Source organism: Silurus meridionalis, chromosome 6 (genome assembly GCF_014805685.1).
Source record: "Silurus meridionalis isolate SWU-2019-XX chromosome 6, ASM1480568v1, whole genome shotgun sequence".
Lineage (NCBI taxonomy): Eukaryota > Metazoa > Chordata > Actinopteri > Siluriformes > Siluridae > Silurus > Silurus meridionalis.
Genome location: NC_060889.1, coordinates 30,887,840 through 30,905,922, shown reverse-complemented (window position 1 = coordinate 30,905,922; position 18,083 = coordinate 30,887,840). Strand labels below are relative to the sequence as shown.

Sequence of the window (18,083 nt, the reverse complement as noted above, 5' to 3'; positions counted from 1 at the left end):
GGTGGCATCTCTTATCCCAGAGATCCCTCATGTCTGTGTTACCTTCTGGTTCTCCAGAGTAACACAGGATGGATTTGGACTATAGTTAATGTCAGTGGTCTGCTACACTGATTCAGGACTACAGTTTGCATCTGATCACCATCACTGCACCTCAACATCGTTTATCTGTAATAAATAGACATTCGGTGCCACCCAGATGAGGATGAGTCTGGATCCTCTCAAGGTTTCTTTCTTATGGCAATTAATGCTGCTTTGAGACAATGTCCATTGTTAAAAGCACTATACAAAAAATAAATGAATTGAATTGAATTATTGGCTGGAAATTGGCAGTGATGTGTGTAGATGTTGTCTGAGATCATTTTGATTAAACTTTCAGTTATTTTTAATTTTAGATGAGACCTGCAGATGAGCTTCCTGTGATATATTTGAACTCTTACTCAAAGTGGAACTTTCTATCACACACACACACACACACACACACACACACACACACACACACACTCCTGAAACAGCTATATAAACTGAACTGGATCTCTGCATTAGTATCATTCTGTTCACAACCTGACCATCACCACCATCACCATCATTACCATCATCATCATCATCAGTCATGATCTCTCGTGGTCTCCTGCTGGTTCTGCTGGTTCTCACCTGCCTTCAGTCTTTTACAATGGCTGAGAGTAAGAAAACTTTACTTTTGTAAATATAATAATAATAATAATTATTATTATTATTAATAGTATTTGCTGTAGTAATAATAGCAGCAGTAACAGGTTATAAAAATATTCAGTGTTTACAGTAAAATTCTGAGTAATGGATCAGTGTGATGAAGACCACCATATCAACAATTACACGTTTCTAATATGTTTCTGCTTTAGACACGTATCAGAACGAGCGCATTAATTCAGTATAAACATGAACTACAGCAACAGATACATCAGACCTGCATTTTATACTGAATATAAAAGTGTTTCATATCTTATTATTGAACATTTAATCACAGAACTGAATGTGGAAATGTTTTCTTACAGACTCAATTGGACCAGCAACATGCTGTTTCAGTTACCAGAGAACTCCAATCCCTATCAGAGTCATTACAGGGTATAAAGTAACAGACCGTCAGTGTACAAAACCTGGAGTCATGTAAGTTTTCACCTCCTCATTGTTCTTTTAATTGATTGTAATGAATAATAATAAAAAGTGATCATTTTCATGTGCATTATTATTGTATAATTGTGTGTAATATAATATAACTGTATATAATGGTGGAGGTTTGGAGTGTGTGTGTGTGAGATTTTCTGATTTTATTGCAGTTCTACACTGATGTACATCTTCTCTCTAATCTGCAGCTTTACTCTGAAGAGCAGCCGTCAGGTGTGTGTAGATCCTGAAGTCAAGTGGGTGCAGAAACACATGGAAAAAATTGACCAGATACTGAACGAAATTGAATCGAGTGTTTAAAGCGTCTCTCTAATGAGTAATTCATATTAATACAGAATTCACTTTTTCTGTAGTTCAGCAGGAAGAATCTTTTTTACATTATATATTAAATCATAAATTGAGCCCAGGATCATTTATATGATTTATACTTCGACTATATATATATAATACATCTAGTAAATCTTCTCAATAGTACTTCCTGCTACCATCCCTTCTTTTTCCTCTTTTCCTTTATTCTATAAGTAATGTGAGTTTTCTAATCAGACACAATACAGTTAACGACTTTGATTATGTTAAATAAAAACCTGTAAAAGAATTAAAATGAATAAATAATGACTGTATTATAAGATGTTATTGTGTATTGTTTATTTCTGTGTATTAATGTAGACACAGTAAAGGTTGTGTAAGTGGACGTCTATATAATATATATAAAATAAATCACATATATAAAGTCACATGTGGTGTTTAGGAGGATTCATTCAAGCTTCATTTGAGAGTCAATACAATAATAAATGATGTCAATCTGAAACACAGATCAGTTCCCCACCATCCCCCCTTCACAACCAGGAAGTAGTAAGTCAGTGGTTGGATTTCTGATCAGAAGGTTGTGATAAATGAGAGATCAGTGACTCTGTATAAAGGGAATCTGGTTAATACAGTAAATGTCAAACACACAATCATCGATGTGAGAATCAGAATCAGAGTTAAAGGAATTTTAGAAAGAATCAAACAGAATTGTATGGAATCATAATTTAGAATAAGAGTTTATAAAACAGCCCCAAAAACAGAAAAATGTCGTCTTCAATTATTTGGGATCTAAAATAATCAAAACATTAGTGAGCTGCTTAAGTCATATTTACTGATTCACTACAAACAGAATGAATTTACATCACCTACATGTGTGTAACTCTTGAATTCTACAAAGCAAACTTGGAAAGTACTCATTTAAGTGTTTCAGGAAGAGGTAGGTCTACAGTCGTCGCTTGAAGATAGTCAGGGACTCTGCTGTACGGACATCTTTGGGAACTTCATTCCACCACCTTGGTGCCAGAACAGAGAAGAGCCTTGAAGTATACTTACCTCTCATTCTGAGAGAAGGTGGTACCAGTCAAGCAGTGCTGGAGGATCTCAGACAGTGTGGTGCAGTGTAAGATGTAATGAGGTGTCTGAGGTAAGATGGCCTTGTAGGCCTTGTAGGCAAGCATCAGTGTTTTGAATCTGATTTACAAAAGTTGTTCTATTTTTCATCTTTTTCTATCACAGATGAAATCATGACATTAGAAGCATCCACCACCATGGCAAATCAGACATCGGGGTCCGGATGTTGCAGGATGGGGGACATAGTAAACTGCCATTTCAGATTATCGAACAACTTCTGAGCATCTGCTCAGTTTTTGGTTTCCATGTAGTAGGGCTGTGATTAAGGCCACCACAGCATTGTAGTTCCTGATCAAGCAATTATAAAAGTTTGCAAAACCAAAAAAATCTTTGTAGTTCCTCTACATTTAAAGGTGTGGCCGGTACTGTCAGCTTACAACGGTCCAGCTCCACCCCCAGTCAACTGATAATAAATCCTAGAAATGTGATGGATTCTTAATGAAATTCACATTTCTCTACCTTGACTATCATCTGATGTTGTGGTTAAGTTCATAGATCATCGAATATATTAAGATGTTATCGACATTTACTATGACACGAGTTCAGAGGGTTTTCAAATATTTCATTCATAAATGACTGGAACACCACTGTTGAGTCAAACGGCATGATCCAGTACTTATAGTGTCCCCTCCTGGTGTGGAATTCAGTTTCCATTCATCCAGTACACTGGTGAGGTCAAACGGCATGATCCAGTACTTATAGTGTCCCCTCCTGGTGTGGAATTCAGTTTCCATTCATCTCCATGTTTAATCCTTATCAAGTTGTAGATCTATTTGAGGGCAAAAGTTACTAAGGGAAGTGTATAAGGATATCGAACAGTGATAGATTTTATCAGCCCACCGTCCTTCCTTTCCACAAAGATAAATCCTGCTGCAGCTGGTGATTTGGAGGAACAAATAAAACCCGCTGCCTCCTTGATGTATTCATCCATGGCCTTGATATCATATTTTTTAGTGTGTGTAATAGATAAATAGTGTTCAACATAAACAAAGTTGCAGCTTTTACATTTTGTCTGTGTGTAATAAGACACAGGGCAGAGTTATTACACATTACCTGTGTCAGAACCTTCTGGGTTCACAAAGCCTGCTTCTGGTTCGGCGGCCATCTTGCCGTTATTCACGCACCACTTGGTAATTAAGGACAGACTTTTACTCCTGCCAAGATTTTCTCACCGGATTCTTCTCCCTGTGATTACTCTTGCCACCACACCTGTTCCTGACTCATCATGTTTCTGATTCTGGTCCTGATCCTGGAATTGAATAAGGACTGTTTTTGGACTGTGTTTTTGCTCTTGCCCATATTTTTACTTTATTCACTTCCTTCATTATGAACTGCCTTCACCCAACAAATGTTTCATCCTGCATTCAGGTCCTCCAGTCTCCATCGCTGACAACCTGTCAGGATCTTCCAGGTCGAGAGCTCCGCTTCCAGATTGGTGGCCATATTGGTGGGCACTCTTCCAGGTCATCTCGATTCTCTCACACAGTGGAGTATTTTAGGACGTCTCTAGCACATGCTGACGGCTAGATTATCTCTTCAGTTCTCCATGTTTTTCCCTAAAATATTTCCAATCTACCTCTCATGGTACTTTAGCCAAAAGTAAGTTCTGAAGATGCCCCTTCTCTATTTTCCTGTTATACCACACAGGCTGAACCAATCTTCTTTTTTTCATAGACAAACTCATGACCTATATTAGTTTTAACCCAGACAGACATGTACACATAGATTCCTCAACAATGCCATAAAATCTCGACAACCTTCTCAAATTTAGCTTCAATTCCAGATCAAAATGATCACACACAAATCTCCACACTGTACAATGACATGGATCTCATTCTCATATAAACACGAACTACAGCAACAGATACATCAGACCTGCATTTTATACTGAATATAAAAGTGTTTAATATCTTAATTATATTATTATATTAATTAAATATATTATATTATTAAATATAACTTAATTACAGAACTAAATGTGAAAATGTTTTCTTACAGACCAACATGTAGCAGACTCATGCGTTTTCAGATACCAGAGACATCCAATCCCTATCAGAATCATTACAGAGTGTAAAGTAACAGACCATCGGTGTACAAAATCTGGAGTCATGTAAGTTTTCACCTCCTCATTGTTCTTGTCAGGGAGCCCGCACGGAGCTCCTCGCCTGATTACTAATCCGTCACACCTGACTTCCATTCCCACGCACTCAAATAAGCCACTCATTCACACACACACACACACACACACACACACACACACACACACACTTTGTCTCCTATTGTTTTCCATGTTCACACTGTCTGCACCAAGCGAGATGCAGCCGCAGCGTTTTCCTACCTTCTTTCTGGAAGGGCGCTGGCGTGAGCGCAATCGCTGTGGGACGCCGCCAGCCCCGTGGAAAACGCTTACGCTTCAGCGCCGCTTCCAGGGTCCTTACAACGGCCGACCAGCTGCTCAGCTTGCGTCAGGGAACGATAACATCATGGAATACAGCCTCTGTTTCCGCACCCTGGCGGCATCTAGTGGCTGGAACGAGACGGCGCTTCTCGGCGTGTATCGGCTGGGTTTGGCTCCGGACATTAAACAGGCTATGGCCATCCATGACGACACGGTGGGGCTGGAGAAATTTATCCAGAAATCCTTTGGGCTCTCTCAACGTTTGGCGGCGTGCCATCCCACACCACTCCAGCAAACACCATCGCTCTCGGTAACCCAACCAGGAACCCAGTTGGCCTCCGACACCAAGCCGATGCAACTGGGCTCATAAAGGCTGTCCCGGAGGGAGAGGAACAGCCTCCTGGCCGCCGGTAAATGCCTGTATTGCGGGTGAGTACCGTAAAGTTCCCCTCGGAGATTTCTCCATTGTCTAAGCTCACTGTGACGCTACTAACCCCTGCTCGCTCCATCTCAGTGCGGGCTTAGTGTGACTCCGGCTCCGCAGGTAACTTCATCTCTCAGGCCTGCCTCGACCGCTAGCAGCTCCCCCGAGAGAGGGGCTCCCAGGACTTAACCGTCCAGACCATCCAGGGAGGTCCACTGGGCCGGGGCTGGGTGAAGTATTGTGCACTGTTTGTGACGCTGCGAGTCGGATTATCCCACCAGGAAGAGATGCGGTTCATGGTGCTTGAAGACTCTACGGTCAGCGTGATCCTGGGGAGACACTGGCTGCAACAACATGCCCCATGGTGCTCCTGGAAACCCTTTTGACATCCTGGAGTGGAGTCCCCAATGCAAGGAACACTGCCTCTCCCAGCTTTCGTCCAGGATCACCAGAGCCACAGTGGGCACCACTCGAGTAGAGGCGACAACTGCAGCAGGTGGAGATCCCGAGGAATATCAGGCGTTCAGGGACATGTTCTGTGCAAAGGCGGCCACTCGTCTTCCCCCACACTGGCCATGGGACTGCTGCATCAACCTGCTCAGGCACCCCTCCAAATCTCCACCCGTCCACGAGGAGCTGGGTACGGGCCACCCGGGCAAAAAAGAATGCAAGGAACACTGCCTCTCCCGGCTTCCGTCCAGGATCACCAGAGCCACAGTGGGCACCACTCGAGTAGAGGAAGCGACAACTGCAACCCAGGTGGAGATCCTCGAGGAATATCAGGCGTTCAGGGACGTGTTCTGTGCAAAGGCGGCCACTCGTCTTCCCCCACACCGGCCATGGGACTGCTGCATCGACCTGCTCCCCGGGGCGAAGCAGCCCTAAGGTCCAGCTCATCCAGACGCGATAATGGTGACCCGGAATGACTAAGAAAATCACCTGTTTCGTTCAGGGGTGTGCCACCTGCGCCATGTCCAAGGTCCCACTTTACCTGCCCGTGGGTAAGCTGGTGCCGCTTCCCATCTCTCAGCACCCCTGGTCTTATCTCCACCTCCATTTCATCTCCAACTCCTCTCTCCAATGAGTAATTCATACAGAATTCACTTTTTCTGTAGTTCAGCAGGAAGAATCTTTTTTACATTATATATTAAATCAAAAATTGAGCCCAGGATGATTTATCTGATTTATTTTTCGACTTTGCATACACACAAATCATGGAGGGGTCTCAAATTGTCATCGTAGGTGCATGTCCACTGTGAGAGACATAATCTAAAAAAAAAATCCAGAAATCACAATATATGATTTTTAAACTATTTATTTGTATGATACAGCTGCAAATAAGTATTTGAACACCTGAGAAAGTCAATGTTAATATTTGGTACAGTAGCCTTTGTTTGCAAGTACAGAGGTCAGAGGTTCCTGTAGTTTTTCACCAGGTTTGCACACATTGCAGGAGGGATTTTGGCCCACTACTCCACACAGATCTACTCTAGATCAGTCAGGTTTCTGGCCTGTCGCTAAGAAACATGGAGTTTGAGCTCCCTCCAAATATTCTCTATTGGGTTTAGGTCTGGAGACTGGCTAGGCCATGCCAGAACCTTGATATGCTTCTTACAGAGCCACTCCTTGGTTATCCTGGCTGTGTGCTTCGGCTCATTGTCATGTGGGTAAGCTGGTCATGTGGGTAATTACTGTTTATAGTCTTTATTTTATTTCACTGTAAATACATGTTAAATCTATATATCCTGCACTTGCTGTTATTGCACTCTGGTTAGACCCAAACTGCATTTCGTTGCATTGTACTTGTACATGTGTAATGACAATAAAGTTGAATCTAATCTAATCTAATCTAATGTTGGAAGACCCAGCCTCGACCCATCTTCAATGCTCTAACTGAGGGAAGGAGGTTGTAAGAAAAAATGAAGAGGACAACGAAGATCGTAATGAAGAAGTTTATAACAGCGTAGCAGTGACAAAATACACGAAGCACTTTGGGTTCATCGGAGTCAGAAAGAACCCCGAGCAAACTCTGCCCAGATAGTTTATATCGTTCTTCCCTTTGAAGTATAGACCAGAGTATCCTTTAAATGTAAATTAGACATAGGACATGCATGAGGAAACAACTGGCTGGGTGATCGAGGCGGAGGTCTCTGTTGTTGACACCTTTGCTGGTGCCGGCCCCCCAGCAGGACAGGATAGGGTATTGTTTAAATGATAATCATAGTCTCAGACACCTTTTGGTTAGAAATGGTCCTTGAAGACTTGCTGTCTCTTCCAGACAGATTCAATCAAGACTATGATTAGGATTGATACAACTGAAATTCTATGTCAAACTACATAAATACTTTTGTGAAATGTAAGCCGTTTTGCGGATGAGCTTAATTTGATATAGCGTGGGGTGAAATCTGGGTTGAGGCAATCTGTAATTCTTACAAGGTTGTTCCCCAAAATCTCACAATACGTGGCCCTGGTCATCCTCTCCTTAATACAGTGCAGTCGCCCTGTCCCATGTGCAGAAAAACATGCCCAAAGCATGATGCTACCACACCCATGGCAGGGATGGTGTTCTTGGGATGGTACTCATCATTCTTCTTCCTCCAAACACGTTTAGTGGAATTATGACCCAAAAGTTCTATTTTGGTCTCATCTGACCACATGACTTTCTCCCATGACTCCTCTGGATCATCCGAATGGTCATTGGCAAACTTAAGACGTGCCTGGACTTGTGCTGGTTTAAGCAGGGGAGCCTTCCGTGCCATACATGATTTCAAACCATGACGTCTTAGTGTATTAGCAACAGTAACCTTGGAAACAGTGGTCCCAGCTCTTTTCAGGTCATTGACCAGCTCCTACCGTGTAGTTCTGGGCTGATTTATCACCTTCCTTAGGATCATTGAGACCCCACGAGGTGAGATATTGCATGGAGCCCCAGTCCGAGGGAGATTGACAGTCATGTTTAGCTTCTTCTATTTTCTAATGATTGCTCCAACAGTGGACCTTTTTTCATTTACATTTACATTTGCGGCATTTGGCAGACGCCCTCGACTTACAACTGAGCAGAGGATGTTTTTTTAGGGCTTTGCTCAAGGGCCAAGCAGTGGCAGCTTGGTGGTGGGATTTGAACCTGTGATCTTCTGATCCAAAGCCCAATGCCTTAACCACTGAGCTACCACCTCCTATTTCACCAAGCTGCTTGGCAATTTCCCTGTAGCCCTTTCCAGCCTTGTGGAGGTGTACAATTTTGTCTCTAGTGTCTTTGGACAGCTCTTTGGTCTTGGCCATGTTAATAGTTGGATTCTTACTGATTGTATGGGGTGGACAGGTGTCTTTATGCAACTAACGACCTCAAACAGGTGCATCTAATTTGGGATAATAAATGTAGTGGAGGTGGACATTTTGAAGGCAGACTAACAGGTCAGAATTCTAGCTGATAGACAGGTGTTCAAATACTTATTTGCAGCTGTATCATACAAATAAATAGTTTAAAATTCATACATTGTGATTTTTTTTGTTTTGTTTTTTAGATTACGTCTCTCACAGTGGACATGCACCTACGATGACAATTTCAGACCCCTACATGATTTCTAAGTGGGAGAACTTGCAAAATAGCAGGGTGTTCAAATATTTATTTTCCTCACTGTATATATATATGTATATATATATATATATATATATATATATATATATATATATATATATAGTACAACTTGCAAAATCTAGTAAATCTCTCAATAGTACTTTCTGCTACAAATCCTTCTTTTTCTTCATTCTATAATTAATGTGAGTTTTCTAATCAGACACCAATACAATAAAAGACTTTGATTATATTCAATAAAAACCTGTAAAAGTATTAAAATCAATAAATAATCACTGTATTATAAGATGTTATTGTGTATTGTTTATTTCTGTGTATTAATGTAGACACAGTAAAGGTTGTGTAAGTGGACGTCTATATAATATATATAAAATAAATCACATATATAAAGTCACATGTTGTGTTTAGGGGGATTCATTCAAGCTTCATTTGAGAGTCAAAAAAATAATAAATGATGTCCATCTGAAACACATCACCTCCCCATCCCCCCTTCACAACCAGGAAGTAGTTACTCAGAGGTTGGATTTCTGATCAGAAGGTTGTGATAAATGAGGGATCAGTGACTCTGTATAAAGGGGATCTGGTTAATACAGTAAATGTCAGACACACATTGCCATCGTTGTGAGAATCAGAATCAAAATCAGAATCAGTATCAGAGTTAATAAAATTTTAGAAAGAATCAAACAGAAGTGTGTGGAATCATAATGCAAAATAAGAGTTTAGAAAACAGCCCCTACCACAAAAATAGGATTTTTGGCATCTGAAATAATCGACATATTAGTGATTTGCATGAGTCATATTTACTGCCTCACTACAAACAGACTGAATTTACATCACCTACAGTACATGTGATTCTGCTCCTGAGCAGTGGTGCCCACAAGTGGTGCTTCCTGAAATACAAATCCCTTCTGACACTGTGATCTTGAAATACATCATGGTTTCTGTGACTCAACCATTCAAACTGTTCTGAGAACATGAGGAAGAATCTAAAATGTGGATCCACTGTAACTGTTATTACAGAAACAAAAATGAGAGTGTAAAAAAATGATGTAATGTGTAAACGTTGTGACTCACAGCGTTTTTCTTTTCATGATTATTTACATTTTTTTGCAAATGAGATGATGTCTTCAGCAGGCTCCATTACATCAGCATTCAAATATTCACAGAGTTCACTCTAATGGGTGCAAAGACTAAACAAAGCCCAGAAATGTGAATTTCTAGTGCAGGTATGTGTGTGTGTGTTTGTTTGTTTGCTGATTCATGAAAGAAGGCTTCATTTGGTAAATATCCATCGTAGCATGACTTTTTCCCCACATACTCCAGCATGTTCAGAAATTGAGGTCAGAACACAGAGTCTGCCAAAATACACCACAGAGGTCAGCAGGTCTCGGGAAAATTTCATTCATGAATGAGTGGAACACCACTGGCGCATTGGTGAGGCCAAATGGCATGATCCAGTACTCATAATGGAATGCAGTTTTCTATTCATCACCTTGTTTAATCCTTACCAAGTTCTAGGTGCTTTCCAGTTTTGTAAAATAATGTGCCTCCCTGATCTGTTCGAGGGCAAAAGGTACCAAGTGAAGTGCTAGGAGGTACAACTTGTTCCCAAAGATTGGGACATTCAGAGCAAATAGAAAATTACTAGTAGATTAAAAAAAATTATTTAAGAACCTTGCTAATGGAAACTGACTACGCCACCCCTGGGGCTCATTTACCAGGCATCACCCTTTATAAAGAAATATTTATGGCACCCAGGTTTGACTACAGCTAAGCTCGGGACATGAGACAGAAGGTAAATGACACCACTTTATTAATAACCAATAAAATCAACATATACCAACACCCAAGCCTGCTAAAACTCCAGGGATGGGGACCTCACTCTATAGATCTCCTATCCAAAGCAAACACACATGCACTTATACGACACAACACCCCCACCTGTTGGACACTGCAAACCGAAGGAAAACAACACCAAGCAGAAAGGAACTTGTCACTCACACTAGAACTGGTCACCCAGACCCTGGACAAGAAGTAAACCACAGTATTGTCAATTTACCTACTCTCACACACACACACACACACACACACACACACACACACACACACACACACACACACACACACAATAAACCACACCACAACAGAAACAAAATACAAATGCACAATGATGGCCAGGAAAGCACAATGAATGAAAATGCAAACAAATTAATAAAAACAATCAGTCCCATTTAATACGCCTCACAAAGAAACACGTGACCTCTTAGCACTCTGATGACTGTTGAGTACCATAATTTCCGGGCTATAAAGCGCACCCATATATAAGCCGCACCCACTGAATTTGACAAAGATTTATATAAATAAGCCGCACCTGTCTATAAGACAGTGTCTACACTGAAACTTATGAACTTAACACAGGCTTTAACGAAAAACACTAAATGCAACGCTTCTATTAGGAGCATAGCGGTATTTTGGGAATCGCATGTCACTGCATTCTTCTGGTATTACTGCGTGTGTGTAAGACTGAGGATCATGTCCTTATTCTTTTCTGATGCTTATTTCTAAGTTTCTTTAACTAACGCATAATGCTGTTGCCAAGAAAAATAAAAAAGCACGAGTTTTGGAAACCTGTCTGTGCTTATATGATTTCTGTTGCAACTGGAGTTAGCAAGCTCTCCCTTCATCCAGACTCAACACGTTACAACGGCTTGTATCTAAACAGTAGCCGACCAAGAAAGTCATTAGTCACTGTCTTCCTCCTTCCTTTCACAACTACAGTGGTACCTTGACCTACGAGTGCATTAATGTATGAGTTTTCCGAGGTACGAGCAGTCACTCTGTCGATTTTTTTTGCTTTGTTACGCGAGCAGAAAATTGAGGTACGAGCTCGAGACGCCGCTGCTAGATGGCGAAGGGAAGCCAGAAAGCGAAGATTGTGACAAAAATTAAGATAAGCAAAGAAGAAAAGGTAAAACTTGTAAAGTTTAGGGATACGTAGTGTACGGGAGTAGAAAAAAACAGTAAAAAAACAGTTTTGCTTCCGCATCCGCTTATCGCCTCTCCCTCCCCTCCACACACACACACACACCCCACTGGCGTTTTCGTTAGCTCAAGTCGTCTCATCTTTTAGGAAAATATACTGAATAAAACCTTATTATATCTTTACATACTCTTTCTATTATGTTTTTATACAAGATTTGTTATTTAGAAATATATTAAACATAAAAACGGGGTGTCATTTTGAGGGTTGGAACGGATTAATGCCATTTTAAGTATTTTCAATATGGAAAACTGAATTGATGTGCGAGCAAATTGAGATACGAGCTCGTCCACAGAACTAATTAAACTCGTAGGTCAAGGTACCACTGTATTTTTCTGGGGAGTTTATCTTTTGTCATCGTCGTGCGCCACCGGTGGAAGTCCATGCCGTGCAGCTCAGAACACAGGTGAGGTGCGTTATTTCCTTTCCGTTCGGAAATTTCATTGGTCTAATGTTATGTCGCTCAGTTTTGGCTTGAAGTTTGTGAAACCGGGAAAAACCCTGGAAAAATCCATATATTAGCCGCTTCGTTGTTTAAGCCGCGGGGTTCAAAACGTGAGAAAAAAGTAGCGGCTTATAGTCCGAAAAATACGGTATTCATCCGGATCTTGCAACCCCTCTGAAAAGCGAAAATATATGGCAGCAGTTTATCAGGCCACCTCCCAGCTGATTATCAGAGTGTTGAACACTAAAACAGACACACTAATGGAAATATATAACACGTGTAGTTTGTTAAAATGATAGCATTCGGCTCCTTAGCTAATCCGGTAATCCGTTAGCCACAGCACTATATGGCCAAGACATGCATCCCACGCCGGTACAAAAATGCAACACCGCCAGCACTTTGGTGACCCACAGATAACCCACTACAATGGCTCTCAATTGACCTCGATAATGGCAGGATTACACAGTTCACACTAAAAAAGAAACCAAACCACCCTTAAAACCCAAACCACACAATCAAGCGTGAGCAAGGGGTCAAGGGGACACCTGGTATCTAGGGACGTCACCAGTAATCATGGAAAACACACTTTAAAAAGACACCTACGACTTCCTTTATAGAGCCACTAATTCAGGAAAGTGAAATGCCCTTCATTCCGACTCCTCCGCCCAACTATGTGACTGCCACATAAGGATATCGGACAGTAATTGAGTTTATACAGCACCTCAGCCCACGTCCATCCTTTCCACAAAGAAAAATCCTGCACCTCCTCTGTGAATTCATCCATGGCCTTGATTTCTAGTGCTGATCCCCGACACAAGTGGGCGCCATATTTGCAATTCGATGCTGCAATCCCATGGTCATTAAGGGTGTAGTATCATGGTCCTTTCTTTATTCTCCCTCAGGTCATCATGTTCTTTAGAAACATGAACCGATGCTTGGACTCTGGGCTTGCGATGTAGGTAGAGTGGCAGGGCACAATAACCAGATTCTAAATATTTTTTTTAATGCAGTCTGAGGACCATTGACATAATTATTTCTGGCACCCGATATCACTGGATCCTGTTCCTGGAGCCACAGAAATTCGTTTTGTAGGGAAGGAGATGATAAACAATACTGTAATCAAGTGTTTCCACATGAAATAGTCTCACTAGTAAGGTTACTGGAACAGTTTGATGAGTGATGTGGCCATCACCTATTGGGCAAATGTCCACTGCAGTGATTTTTAATGGCATGGCACAGGGAACGAGAGGGACCTTGAAGTCCTCCACTACCCGGCAGTGGACTGGGTTGACTGCAGACCCTGAATCTATGAGGGGTGAGAAAGTTTGGTCAGAACATTGAACTTGTTGTAAATAAAAGACTGGAAGGGCACTGGCTCAGGCCCAATTAAGTGTTACAAGAATTTGGTTTCATGGGGCAGGTGGTGGAACGATGACCTTCTTGACCACAGTAAAAGCATAGGTGAAGCCAGAGGCATTTATGACATTCCCCGATGGTATCAGTGTTTTTCCCAGATTTTCCCAGAGTATTGTGATTACGAGTTCAGTACCTGCTCGTCGCTATTCCATACTGCTGAGGTGCAGTCCAACATCTTGCTGCAAGTCTCCGATTGGTGCGCAAAGTACACGTCACAATGGTCTGTTCATGATCTTCCAGTGATTATAACTTGGCCTTCTGATTGGAAGGTTGGATTTTGAGTCCCAGCACCAAGATGTTGCTGTATAAATTTATCAGAACGAGCACATTAATTCAGTATAAACCTGCACTACAGTCAGAGCTGCTGTTCTACAGAATTATTTAACACCTGGCAACCAATCAGGAAATACATTGTGGTTCCTGTGAATTAGCCATTCAGGCTCTGCTGAGAACCTGAGAATGTTCTTACAATGTCGATCTGTTTTAAATCCCCACTGAAATGTTATTATAGAAACAATAATGTTTTAGAAGTTTATTAAGTTTATAAACTAAATCTTTAAGCATTATATAAACCTGTGAACTCCCTCCAGCTAGTGCCATCAGCCTCTTGCAGAAGCTTGGCTTCAGAGGCCTCCTAGTCAGCTGTGTTTGGAAGGCAGCCTCACTGGATTAAAACTGAAGCACTACATGGTTGGTCACTTTATGACCCTGAATTAGAAGTCTTTGTGATCACTCTTTACACATCACTCTTGAGGGATCTATTCAGGGAAGGTTGACCTCAGGCATGGTCTTGAGGAGGCCTCCTCTGTTGGCCTCAGGCATAAACAGGTCATGTGAGGCCCAATGATCAGCCTCAGGTATGATCTTGGCTTGGTAGGTTGTCGTGTAATCTATAGGCTGGGGATCTTTGTAAGAGCCAAAATTTTGCCCCCCTGATTCCATAGCTTTCCTGCTTTCCATAGCTGTATTTGTCAATAATTTTATAATTTGCTATCATGTTTTTGGGATTGGTCTCTGATTTAAGGAAGCCACCAGCACACACTCACGGCCAGATTATCTCTTCGTTTCTCCATGGTTTTCCCTGAGAAATTCCCATCCTAACTCTCTTGGTACTTTAGCCAAATGTAAGTTCTAAAGATGCCACTTATCTAGAGTGTAAAACATGATGTAACGGGTGAATGTTGTCACTCAGTCTCACAGGCAGGGTTTCATAATTGCATAATTAATTTTTCTTTTTTGCTCAAGCACAAATGAGATGACATCATCAGCTGGCTCCATTAGATACATAATAACGTATCAGAAGATACATATTTAGTACAAGTGTTTGTGTAGGAGGTGCAAACGACAGCTTAGGACCAAATAAGGTCGCTTTCCAAGACCTGGTCTTGACCCTCCCATAACACCCCACCCCCACCCGGGGAATTCCCTCAACGATTTCCTACTCGAGCAAACATGAGTTGAAACTCTTAGAAAGTAAATCTTATTAATGAAGAAAGTAATTGATGGTCAGCAAATCCAGACAAACATTGTTCTCTCTTACCCGTTTATTGCTATTTTTAGAGACAAGCAGTATCGACGGATGCAGGACACTCACATAAAAGAGGTGGTTGATGGTCCCAAAGAACTACAGGAAATTGTTGTGTCTGGCTCACCGTAATCTGATGACATGGAACTTGGTTGATGAAATAAACACTAGAACCCTGAACATCTCATTTCTTAAGGTGCAGGCTATTTGTTGGTACCCTTCAAATAATGAAGACTACAGCAGGGGCAGATATTTTTCTTATAAACACCACAGTTATGGAACAACCTTCCAATTAGTGTTCGTGACTCAGACACAGTCTCAGTGTTTAAGTCGAGGCTGAAAACATATGTATGTAGTGGAGTCTTTAGTCAGTAGGTGTTTGTGAGGTAAAGGAGCAGATCTGGAGGATCATGGATATGGAGTGTTTGGTGAACTGGGATATTTGTATGCTGTCATCCCCTCACTCTCACACGTTCACTCAGGTTTGTTGATGGTGGTGTGGTGCAGCTCTTATTCAAGAGATCCTCATGTCTGTGTTTCCTTCTGGTTCTCCGGAGTAACACAGGAGCTTTAAGGATGGATTTGAACTTTAGTTAATGTCAAAAGTCACCATCGCTGCACCTCAACATCATTTATCTGTAATAAATAGACATTGGCAGTGGTGTGTGTAGATGTTGTGTGAGATCATTTTGATTAAACTTTCAGGTCTTTCTAATTTTAGATGAGACCTGCAGATAAGCTTCCTGTGATATATTTGATCTCTTACTCAAAGTGGAACTTTCTATCACACACACACACACACACACACACACACACACACACACACACACACACACACTCCTGAAACAGCTATATAAACTGAACGGAATCTGCATTAATATCATTCTGTTCACATTGTGACCATCATCAACATCACCATCATCACCATCATCAGTCATGATTTCTCGAGGTCTACTGCTTGTTCTGCTGGTTCTCACCTGCCTTCAGTCTTTTACAACGGCCCAGAGTAAGAAAACTTTACTTTTGTAATGATTATTATTATTATTATTATTATTATTATTATTATTATTAATAGTATTTGCTGTAGTAATAATAGCAGCAGTAACAGGTTATAAAAATATTCAGTGTTTACAGTAAAATACTGAGTGATGAAGCAGTGTGATGAAGACAAGTTACTGTTACAGTCTGAAGTTGATTATTTTCCCAAGATTTTTTATTTTATCTAAACCACAGCATTATTTTAGCATTATAATATTTGATGTTTTCTTCCATTTAAAAAAACAAAAACAAAAAAAAAAAACAGTGCTGACACTGGTGACTTCTTCCATCCTTTTCACATAAAAAAAATATTTTTAGAAAAAACATCACCATATCAAAAATTACAGACAATTATCCAGAGCGACTTACAACTGAGCAGGGGAGGGTTTTAGGGCTGTGCTCAAGGGCCCAGCAGTGGCAGGGGGATTTGAACCTGTAATCTTCTGATCCAAAGCCCAATGCCTTAACCACTGAGCTACCACTTCCCGTTACACGTTTCTAAGATGTTTCTGCTTTAGACACGTATGAGAACGAGCGGATTAATTCAGTATAAACATGAACTACAGCAACAGATACATCAGACCTGCATTTTATACTGAATATAAAAGTGTTTCATATCTTATTATTGAACATTTAATCACAGAACTGAATGTGGAAATGTTTTTTTACAGGTGTAAATGTACCAGACTCATGCTGCTTCAGTTACCACAATAATCCAATCCCTATCAGAGTCATTACAGGGTATAAAGTAACAGACCGTCACTGTTCAAAACCTGGAGTCGTGTAAGTTTTCACCTCCTCATTGTTCTTTTAATTCATTGTAATGAATAATAATAAAAAGTGATCATTTTCATGTGCATTATTATTGTATAATTGTGTGTAATATAATATAACTGTATATAATGGTGGAGGTTTGGAGTGTGTGTGTGTGAGATTTTCTGATTTTATTGCAGTTCTACACTGATGTACATCTTCTCTCTAATCTGCAGCTTTACCCTGATGAACAAGCGTCAGGTGTGTGTAGATCCTGAACACGAGTGGGTGCAGAACCACATGAAAAAAATCGACGAGATCCTGAACAAATTTGAATTGAGTGTTTAAATCATTTATAAAATGAGTAATGCATATTCATACAAAATAACTTTTTATGATTTTTGAGCAGAAAGAATCTATTACATCTAGTAAATCTTCTCAATAGTACTTCCTGCTACCATTCCTTCTTTTTCTTCATTCTATAAGTAATGTGAATTTTCTAATCAGACACAATACAGTTAAAGACTTTGATTATGTTCAACATAAACCTGTAAAAGAATTAATGTGAATAAATAATGACTGTATTATAAGATGTTATTGTGTATTGTTTATTTCTGTGTATTAATGTAGACACAGTAAAGGTTGTGTAAGTGGACGTCTATATAATATATATATATATATAATAAATCACATATATAAAGTCACATGTGGTGTTTAGGGGGATTCATTCAAGCTTCATTTGAGAGTCAATACAATAATACATTATGTCCATCTGAAACACAGATCAGTCCCCCACCATCCCCCCTTCACAACCAGGAAATAGTAACTCAGTGGTTGGACTTTTGATCAGA

General features: G+C 40.6%; 1 protein-coding gene and 1 long non-coding RNA gene across 2 annotated transcripts; both read left to right on the top strand.

Annotated features, from left to right (window-relative positions):
• The first annotated feature begins 536 nt into the window (after window positions 1-536).
• Window positions 537-1,724, top strand: LOC124387981 (C-C motif chemokine 3-like). Its single transcript, XM_046852611.1, has 3 exons — window positions 537-680; window positions 1,032-1,143; window positions 1,350-1,724. The coding sequence occupies exons 1-3, from the start codon at window positions 611-613 to the stop codon at window positions 1,459-1,461; spliced, it is 294 nt and encodes a 97-aa protein (XP_046708567.1). The 5' UTR covers window positions 537-610; the 3' UTR covers window positions 1,462-1,724.
• Window positions 1,725-16,340: 14,616 nt separating this feature from the next.
• LOC124387990 lies at window positions 16,341-17,883 on the top strand. Its single transcript, XR_006926303.1, has 3 exons — window positions 16,341-16,447; window positions 17,151-17,262; window positions 17,469-17,883. It is a non-coding gene; the product is annotated as an uncharacterized LOC124387990 (long non-coding RNA).
• Window positions 17,884-18,083: the final 200 nt, after the last annotated feature.

What these genes read in the sequence shown, in the direction of transcription:
- LOC124387981 (XM_046852611.1), top strand. Translation starts at nt 611, where the DNA reads ATGATCTCTCGTGGTCTCCTGCTGGTTCTGCTGGTTCTCACCTGCCTT. An exon ending in GTCTTTTACAATGGCTGAGA is followed by an intron (nt 681 to 1,031) that starts GTAAGAAAACTT and finishes GTTTTCTTACAG; the next exon opens with ACTCAATTGGACCAGCAACA. An exon ending in TGTACAAAACCTGGAGTCAT is followed by an intron (nt 1,144 to 1,349) that starts GTAAGTTTTCAC and finishes TCTAATCTGCAG; the next exon opens with CTTTACTCTGAAGAGCAGCC.